Source organism: Triticum aestivum, chromosome 2A (assembly GCF_018294505.1).
Source record: "Triticum aestivum cultivar Chinese Spring chromosome 2A, IWGSC CS RefSeq v2.1, whole genome shotgun sequence".
Classification (NCBI taxonomy): domain Eukaryota; kingdom Viridiplantae; phylum Streptophyta; class Magnoliopsida; order Poales; family Poaceae; genus Triticum; species Triticum aestivum.
Window position 1 is genome coordinate 298,310,518 of NC_057797.1, and position 10,315 is coordinate 298,320,832.

At 48.6% G+C, this 10,315-nt stretch overlaps 1 protein-coding gene across 1 annotated transcript in view; it reads right to left on the minus strand.

Moving 5' to 3' along the window:
- LOC123188567 (ADP-ribosylation factor 1) overlaps nucleotides 1–9,843 on the minus strand; it is a 30,027-nt gene extending 20,184 nt beyond the window's left edge. The window contains exons 1-2 of the mRNA XM_044600726.1: nucleotides 9,716–9,843; nucleotides 9,447–9,619 (exon numbers count right to left, since the gene is read on the minus strand). Coding sequence (XP_044456661.1) covers nucleotides 9,447–9,594 — 148 coding nt within the window. The 5' untranslated portion in view covers nucleotides 9,595–9,619; nucleotides 9,716–9,843. The remainder of the gene's footprint in view (nucleotides 1–9,446; nucleotides 9,620–9,715) is intronic.
- Nucleotides 9,844–10,315: the final 472 nt, after the last annotated feature.

Below are 10,315 nucleotides of genomic sequence, written 5' to 3' on the forward strand. Positions count from 1 at the left end.
CCTTCTCTTAAGCCTGGCCCGAAGGTCGAGCTCCTCGGTGGAGAGGAGCCTGTCCTCTTGGGCGATGTCGAGGCGAAGGATCACCAGAAGAGCGGCATGGTGGTGAATTTTTGCCTTTGAGAAAAGTCTCCTACTCCATTCTGCGAGGCGGAGAGCCGTCTTCTTGAGCTTGTAGTATAGGATTTGATATGGTTCAGTGTGATCCACCCTCTCGTTCCACGCCCTTTGGACCAACTCATGGAACCCGGGTATGGATGCCCAGAAGTTTTCGAATTTAAAGACCCGAGGCTTCCTTGGTCCCTTATCATCGGCAAGTAGTAGCGGACAATGGTCGGAGAGGGAAGAGGAGAGAGCATGAAGGACGTGGGTGTTGAAGGATGCGTCCCACTCGGCGTTGCAAAAGAACGAGTCTAACTTGCACAAAGTTGGGTTTTCCCTCTCATTGCTCCAAGTGAAACGCCGATTTTGGAGGTGTATTTCTTTGAGCTCACAGCTTTGTAGTGTTGCTCTAAAACGGTTGATCCTGCTTCGGTTGACATTTCTTTTGTTTTTGTCTCTGGCCCGGTAGATTTGGTTGAAATCACCAGTGGCGAGCCATGCCACCCCAGTCGTAGGCTTCTGGCTGAGTAGCTCGGCGAAGAAAGCGTCTTTACAGGAGGGGTCTGTGGGGCCGTAGACGGATGTGATCTTGAAGCGTAAACCGGTCCCTCGCACACTGATCATGGCGGAAAGACAGTATGCTGTGTACGTGATGCAGGAAACCTCAACAAGACGATCATCCCAGAGCAGCAAGATTCCTCCCCTAGTGCCGTTTGCCGGTCTTTGCGCAAAACTACGTAGCCTCTGGCCACCCAGAGAAGCTGCGGTGAATCGGTCGATGTTGCCGAGTTTTGTCTCTTGTAGGCACACCACATGGCACGACGAGGAGGCGATCGTGGCGTTCACCGTAGAGCGTCGATCCGGGCAGTTCAAGCCCCTAACGTTCCAGCTCAGAAAGTTGATGGGTTGTTCAAACATTATGGAAACTGACGCACCCTGGAGCTTTGAGGAACAGCAGAAATAAAAGTGCATGGAGCCACTTGATGTTCAGATACATCCAACCAACTTGCAGAAGCAAAGAGGCAGAGCAAATACATGGCCTGAGGCCGATGGAAAGCATGCTCGAAACAGACGGAGCAGCCTTAAGCATGAACATAATCCAAGCACCTAAAAGTTCAGTAGGTTGTGCTGACATAATTAAAAGTGAGGACCCCAGGTGGGCAGAGACGGCCGGTGCTCAGGTGGCCGCCTGCAGAGTCGCAGCGCCGACGTCGTTCGAATCCAGGTCGAGGGAGCCGACCCCTCCATGCGCAATGAGAGCTTCCTCGACTCCTATCGCATTGCCATCATCTAGCTTGAATAGCCCACGCATCGCAACAATCACTTCAGGCGACAGTTGCTCTTTGAAGCGCTCCGCGAAGGCCTCCAGCGCGGCTGCCGTGATGTCTTCTCCGTCCTTGACAATGCCAAGGCTCCGGCAGACGAGAATCTCCGCAGCCCTTGCAACTGGAGCTGCCTTGGGGCGTGCTGCAGAACGCGACTTGGCGATGGAGAAGCCGCCACCGGTCTTGGAGATAGTGATCCCGGCCATCGTCTTCCGGCGAGCAGTTGGTGCCCGAGCAGGGGTTGTAGCAGGGGAGTCCAGGATGGCCTCTTGGCGTTCGGCAAAAAGAGGTGCGAGGCACTGCAGGCCCACAGCACCACCAGCACCAACGGCGCCCCTACGCAGCCTAACTGGCTCAGGCGTGCGCTGCAGCGGCCCTGTAGAGAGTAGGGGAGGCGTCGGTGAAGCTTCGAAGCCCGGCGGCTTCGTGGGCGATGGCAGCGGCGCTTGGAGTGTGTCCGGCGAGCAGAGACGAAGCAGAGTCTGGCTCGGTGGTGCCTGCGAGAGTGGTGACGGCCGGTCGTCGCTTCGCCTGGAGCGCGGCACTGGTGGGAGCACAGTTGTTGGTGACAGAGGCGGGGACGCTGGCGGCGTGAGGGCATCCTGGGAGCGACGGCGGGCGGAGCGTGGCGAGAGCTGACGTGCCGGGCTGCGGCCACGCCCGGCGGCCAGAGGCGGGGCTTGCACAGGCAGAGACTCGAGGGCTCGGACTGCATCCACGCTGGCAGAGCCGGAGCCCAAAAGAACCACGTCTGGCACGGAAGGCTCGGCGGAGCGACGACGGCCTCCCCCATCGCGGCGGCCGTCACGACCGTCCTCACGACGGTTGTCGCGCGACGCATCTCTTGGATGGCGGGAGAGGCTGCGCCGGATGCGGTCACCCCAGCCCTCCCTGCTTCGCGAGTAGTCACGGCCACGGCGCTCCCTGTCATCCCGCCCACGACCCGGGTCGTCGTCGTGGTCTCTTCGATGGCGCTCGACAGGGCGAGAGATGCGCTCGCGGGGATCGCGTGCCTGCCGCTCACCGTCGATGACCCCCTTCTGGTAGGTGTACCCCTTTGACACTATCCTTGGGCCCTGAGTGGGATCTTCATGAATGGAAAGGTGGATGATCACCCTTCGCTCCAGACCGCGACGACCGACGATCGGCTGACCTCCCGCGCGCGCCGGCAGGGTCACCCAGTTCACCCGCGGCACATTTGCAGGCGACGCCGTCCATGCCCACACCCCCAGGACCTCAGTATTCGTCTTGAGCTTGGACGCCGTCTCGATGTAGTCGATGGAGCAGCCCGGACCGATGGCCTGCGCGACGGCGAAATCATCCCACGCTTGGAGAGGCAGCCCGTCCAGGCAGAGACGGACGTGGTGGACGAGGTCCACGTGTTCCGAGTGCGCCTCGAGGCGCCAAGGACGCATCTGCAGCCTGGTGTCCCTGAACTTCAGGTCTCTACGCCCGGCCGCGTCCGCACAGTGGTGCTGATGGAAGAAACGGACGAGGAAGGCCTCAGGGAAGTGCTTGACGACGCAGACGTCCTCCGCCAGCATGCCCAGCTCGAGGACGATGGCATCGGCGATTTCTTGCGTGGTGGCCTTGAGGTCGCGGTCGAGCCAGGCGACCACGGCGTTGGAGCCGAGGAGCGCCGCCTCCTGGTGCATGGCCGGCGTCGCGTGGATCACCGTGAAGACCTCAGCCGGCCGCAATGAGTGGTCGCCATTCCAAGCCATGGCGCGGGGTGGACCTTGCGGACGACGGAGAGCAGCCGGTGGTGGAGGTGACGAGGGGCCTGCAGCCACAGAAGGCGTCGTGCGCACTTGGGGAGGACGGTTGGGACGCACGCCGGAGGCGCCTGGACGGAGGTGAGGAGCAGGCTTGTTGTAGCAGCGCCGCGCACGGTGGCCGGATTGGAAGCAGCGGCGGCAAGTGATGGGGTTGCAGCACGCAGTCTGTCGGTGGTGAGGGGAGAGGCAGCGGAAACAAAGTCCTTTAATCCACTCCGGGACTGGCTGGCGCGTCTTCAATGGAGCAGCAGAGAAAGCCGGCCGGCGCGGCCGACGGGACGCGACGGTGACCCAGCCATCCTCCGCCTCGAGCTCCGCAGCGGCCGTCCGCGTTGAATGCGCTTCCAGCGCGCCCGCATTCGCGCCGCGCACGCGGTCCGCCCAGCTGGTGGAGTAATTGCGCGCCCCTCGCCCAGCCGCAGCAGCATTGAAGGCTGGCGCGCGGCCAGCTGCAGCAGGGCTAGACGCGGTATGGAGCTGCTCGGAGGGGGGGGGGTCTCAGGCACACAAGATACATCCCGCGGGTCGCGAGGCGGCCTGCCTGGCAGCGGGGGAGGAGGGGTGGCGAGCAGCCGATCCAGATCCAAATCTGGCGCGGCGTGGCAGCAACGTCCAACAGACACCGGGGACGGGAAGGCCCAGAGCAGGGTGGGAGCTGCGATAGCATGGGGATGGTGCTGGGCAGCGCTTGGGTGGGTGGCCAGCGGCGCCGGAGCGGCGACCGCCAGGAAGGGCTGGTGGGTTGCTGGGTTGGGGCGGCGACCGTCGCGAGAGCGAGAGCGTGGACGAGGCATTGAATACGAAGCGGTTAAGGTATTATGGGCTAGAGGCATATGAAGATTTATCACCCGTTGCAACCCACAGGCACTTTTGCTAGTGTGTGTGTGTACATATGCATATATATACATATATATATATAGGGAAAATACATCCTACCCCCACATGTCTTATATACTACCATGTGGTATTATATATACTACTTTATCAAGTATGTTCATATATTATATACAACATATTTCAAAGTGAGTTACATGAAAAAATTGTAAGTTGGCTCATAGTTTTATTATATTTGTGAAATACGTATATATTTGTACGTAAAAAGGAGCATACTCAAAATACAATGCATACTACCTAAAAAGTAGTATATCTATATCTATACCTACTAATAAAGCAAGGTGCGTTTCTCCAATTTTTTCATCCGTTCACCATCGAAAAGTTTTTTCTATTCGAGGTGGTACTAATTTTTTGTTCGTTCTCTATTAGAAAAGGAAAAACGCCCGAATTTCATACATGGGCCGCCAATAGTGTGGCCCAGCAAAGCCAGCCCATTTATTTTCGTGCCCACGTAAGTAGCAAAACTCTATTTATTGCAGTGAGCGTCAAATAGCAGCAAATTCGCACATGGCCACCAAGCTGGGCTGACCCGTTTTCTTTTCCTTTGTTATATTGCAGTGAGCATCAAATAGCAGCAAACTCTATTAATTTTGTGCCCATGCAACTAGAAAACTCCTATTAATCGCACTGAGCGTCAAATATTTACAAATTCGCACAGGGCCCCCTAGCTGGGCTGAACTGTTTTTTCTGGTTCCGTGTTATGTTTCTATTTTTCTTTTTCCATTTCTTTCTTTTTTTTCTTTCCCGTTTCTTTTGTCTTATTTCCTTTCAAGTTTATTTTTCTTTCTCCCTTTTTCATAAATTCAAAATAAAATCGAAACAGTTCATATTATTAGAAAAACTTGGTTTTTTAAAAAGATCCAAAGTTTCAAAATATTTTTTTTGAAAATGTTCAGAATATTAAAATTTTGTTCTCATTCCAAAATTGGTACAGATGTTTTTTAAATGTTCCATTTTTCTTTGTCTTTCCAAAGTTTTTCGGGTTTTCCAAAAAAAAGCATTTAAAAAATGTTCCAAATATGAACAATATTCTCTTTTTGGTGAAATATTCGCAAATTCAGGATAATGTCCGAGGTTAAAGAAAAACATTTTAAAAAATTGTTCTGAGTGTTCAAAATGTTTTTCCTTTTTCAAAAGCAATCACAAATTCGAAAAATGTTCTTGTTATTTTAAAAGGTTCATGTTTTTAAATTAAATTGTGAATTTCGAACGATTCAAATTTTGTTGTATATATTTAAAAACTTTTTTCCATTTCTATATCTTTTTCTTTCCTGTTTCTTTTCTCTTTCTTTCTTTCAAGCTTATTTTTCTTTCTCACTTTTTTTGTAAATATAAAATTTTCAAAAAAGTTCATAATACCAAAAAAATTCGAATTTTGAAATATATTCCGATTTGAAAATTTTGAAAAAATTTCGGAACATTAAATCTTTGCTCTCATTCTAAAATAGTCACAAATCCGCATAGGGCGCCCAAGCTTGCGTGAACCGTTTTCTTCCTTTTGGTCTGTGTTATGTTTGTATTTTTCTTGTTTTTCCCGTTTCTTTTGTCTTTTTCCTTTCAAATTTATTTTTCTTTCTCCTTTTCTCATAAATTCAAAATTTTCAAAAAAGTTAAGATTATTAGGAAAATTGGAATTTTTTTAAAAATGTCAAAAATTTGAAAATATATTATGTTTTGAAAAATGTTTGAAATACAAAAAATGTTCTCATTCCAAAATTGGTATATATTTTTATACACGTTCCATTTTTTTCTTGTGTTTTCCAAAGTTATTTGAGATTTTCCAAAAAAATCATTTTAAAAATGTTTGAAATATGAAAAATATTCTTGTTTTGGTGCAATGTTCGCAAATTCAGAATAATGACCGAGTTTAAAGAAACACATTTAAAAAAATCTGAATGTTCAAAATGGGTTTCCTTTTTAAAAACCAATCACAAATTCAAAAAGTTTTCAAGTTATTTTAAAAGGTTCATGTTTTCACATAGAAGGGACATTGGTGTCTGGTGATGTGCTAAATATGCTAATGAAACATGATTTATGCGCTACAATTAGTAATTCATCCTGTTACGCAATCATAAGAGAGAATGGTCGAAACTACCGTGCCCCGAAGGTCGCCGCGTAGCTACCAAATGAGGAGGTAGACACAACCCCGACACAGAGGCGGACCCGGGGAAAAAAAGGCACAAGTTAGATGGTTGCCGGCACACCGACTAATCCCACCACTATCAAGATCTCACAGGACAAACATGACCCGCGAGAAGTCCACAACACCTCTCTCTATCACATCGCTATGCTGATCGTTTTTCTTTGACATGTTATGGTGATCTTTTTGGTGGACACATCAATTATCTCTCCCATTGCTTCCGGCAAAGAAATATCTCTCCCGTTGCAACGCATGGGCATATGTGCTAGTATACTACCTAAATATTCTTATATACTACATACTACGCGTACATACTCTCCGATTTGATAAATACTACTTAGAACTCAAGTGGTGGTAATTACCACCGGTGGTAGATAAAATTAGATATATATATATATATATATGTGCGCTAAAGTGAGCCCGAGCGCATTGTGCTTATTCTACGCTCCGACCCATGGAGCGCACCTTGTCTGCTAATCAGTTACGTCATTCTTTAATTAGCGCAGCCACATGCATGCATATGGTAAATAACTTAATTCATTTACTATGTTTGGCCGGCATTTTACTAGCATGCGAGTCGAGGATGCCAGACGGAGTACATTGCAGGTTGGCTGTAATTCATTTAATCCTGTTACTATATTTAGCATGGTTTTTTACTAGCATGGGAAACAAGAATAAAGGACGGGACCAATGCATGCGGATGATAACTGTTTTAATTCGGTTACCATTCCTACCATGCTTTTTACTACCATGTGAAACAAGAGTCCATAAGATGTAGGATGCAGACATGCAGTAACCCAATTTGTTCTATTACCAAGTTTTTCATGAACGATTACTAAGTTACTATAATTCTCATGGTTGATTACTATATGCCATTCCAAGCAGGCATATAGAAAGAAAAAATGGTGATGGGACCATGCACCTGCATGTCCAGCCAGTAACCAAATTAAATATGTTACTACTTTTTTCATGGTTGATTATTGTGTATCATTATGAGCATGGATGTAAAAAAGACAAATGGTGGCAGTGCGTGAACTAGTGGGTGCAGATAGTAACTGAATTTATTGGGTTACTATATTTCTTATGGTTGTTTACGATGTGTTGTTACAGCCATGCATATAAAAAAAGAAATGGTGGCGGGACCGATGCATGCAGATGGTAACCGAATTAATTCTATTACTATATGTTCCACAGATTTTACTAGCAGGTGGAAGAATAATGCCGATTAAGCCGAACGGTGCGTGCGACACAGGCGGAGCGCAGAATAAGCGTTTTACGCTCCCACTTAGTTTAGCGCCACCGTTAGTTAGTTAGTTAGTTAGTTGGTTGGTTAGTTTGATGTCAACGTAGTGGTGTAGTGGGTAATGACTGTTTAACTATGCTATGTATGATGTTGATGTGGTACTGTTGTTTAACTATGCAATGAAGTAGTTCAAATTTGTGTTTGAAAAATTCGCATGCATTTGCGGGGTCAAGTCTTGAGGGTGGGGCTAGACAGACAAAAGTTCAATTCCCTAAAAAATGAGGAATTAAAGGATGGGGAATTAAAAAGTAGGGGATTGTCTAGAGATGCTCTTGTCGATCTTGGTGTCACACCACCATCGTGCTGCACCATGACCTTGCTGACCATAGCATAGCATCCACCACGGTCGAGGCGCACCCACCGCGCCATCAGCACTAACAAAGCTCCGCTGAAGCTCTTTACGTACATTGAGGCGAACGGCGACGTGGGGCCATCGCAGTGGTACACAAAGCCCTTGGCGAACTGCAACATTTGGTGGACATGGCACTGGCTCAGGTATGGCAGGAGCAGAATGTGCCCTGCTGCCGACAATGACTCCTTATGCATCCTTGCATTGAGAAACAACGCAACCGACTTCTTATGCATACTTGCGACGAGAAACAACATTGGGTGGACGTGGCACTGGCTCGGGTATGGCAAGAGCATCATGGCCCCCAATGTCAGTGTTGGCTTCTTATGCGTCCTCACGATGAGAAGCCATGGCTACTTAGCTAAGCTAGTTATGTGTCACAATACTAGCGGCCAACGTTGCTAACCAAACATATGAAGAGGAGGCAAGAGGCCCTTCAGCATCGCTCACTGCCAAGACAAACCACTACATCTTGACACTGCCGAGACATTTCCCTTCATCACACAGCCGCCAGCCACCGCGCTCGGCAAAACCCAGTACCCCAACTCCCATATCAGCTGACACCCTATCAAGCTGAATAATGTCAACGAAGCACACAAGTGAGAGGAGCCACCAGCACACACACTCAAATCATTGTACCAGTCTAGGTAAGTCAAATCACGCTGGCACCAAAACAACGCGGGAGAAGGGGTTTGAGTCGACGAAGGACAAGCCGGTGCTACGAGTAGCGGTGTCGTGGTCCGCAGGAGGTGAGCCCTTTGTAGTGGTGTCGTTGTCTGCAAGAGATCTTAGCGCAGCATAGCTTGCTCCGATGCAAGCAGGTAGGTGCACAATTGCAAACAAGGACAACAAGAAGTGGGTGCACACCAACAGAATGATGAAGAGCAAACGGGTCACACTAGTGCTGACGTACGCGTTCTTCGAGTGGATCATCTCATAACGCTCCTCCCCTGCATAGCATCTTCTCCTCCTTATAGCACAGACTGCTCCTACTCAACAACCGAGATCCTCTTCCCAACAGCATGGTGTGGGTGCCAGCTTTAGCGTCTAGACTACACCGCAGAGATGTTGCGCCTGACATGTGCTGGGACTGCGAGGCAGCTTTTCCAGGAAGGCACTGCTATAATGGATGAGGCAGAGCAAGCTCCATATAGTTCCCAGGATGATGTGCCAATATAAGTTAAACAATAAATCCTAGTCCGCATGCTATGCGGGTCAAACCATAAAACTTCCACACACAAAAAAGCATCTTCAAAACGAACTTGGAGGTCTGCGATCAGGTGTGTTGCCCGGTTTTGGAAACTTGAGGTGATTATATAACCAATTTTAGAGTTAAGGTGGTGATGCAATCAAAGCGTGAAAGTTTAGGGGGTACATCAACTCTTTTCTTTGGTTGGTTGATTAATTACATGGCATGCCCTAACATATTTTCGTTTTTTCCCAGCTATTGGTTAGCCAAAATATTGGCTAGAGATACCTTGACCTTATTGGCCAAAATTTTGCACCAAAAATAGTTCTGAAAGATTAGCATGTAAACAAGACGAGAAGCACATCTTACCTATGGTTGGGATAGTGGTAACGATCTCGCCGAGCTTCAGCTTGTAGAGGATGGTGGTCTTTCCGGCAGCATCAAGACCGACCATGAGGATCCGCATCTCCTTCTTGGCGAAAAGCCGGCTGAAGAGCTTCCCGAACGCGAGCCCCATCTCGCCCTACCCCTCTTCCGAACGCCTGCAATTCGCGACCATTACTCGCTCAGATCTCCATTACGGGATCCAGCCCAAAAAAACAAACGGCTCAATACACATCCTCATGCACAAATCTAACCCCACGAATCGGATATATCACACGAAAGTCGTATGGATAGTAGAATCACAAACTACACGCGCCCAAATAAATTCGAGATCCGCGAATGGGGTGGGTTAGTGGGACGAGACTTGCCTGCTCCCCCTTCGTGTCCCATGCTTCCCTCTACGTGTCTTGATTTGATTCAAACAAAATAAGACCCAGCCCCACCCTCTTAAAATCAGAGGGAAGATGATTAGATTAGAAAGAAAAAAGAAAAAAAAACAGCTGTAGGATGAAGTTTTTTTTTGAGAAATAGCCGTAGGATGAAGTGGGAGCACGGATGAAAACACAAGGAGGGAGCAGGCAAGCCGGATCCGGATTAGTTGGATGATTAGAGGGACTGTGGTATCCTCGGTTCATCAGGGTTCAAATCCTGATGCTCGTATTTATTTTGGGATTTATTTCAGGATTTCTGGCGATGCGCATTCAGTGGGAGAAGACGTTCCCGTCGATGATGAGATGCCTTCGATAACTTCGTAAATTTTAAAAAAATATGTCGGTTCAGTCTTTTGAAGATGCTCATAGGGGTAGGGGATGCGTGTGTGCGTTCATATGTATAAGTGTATGCGCGTGTATATG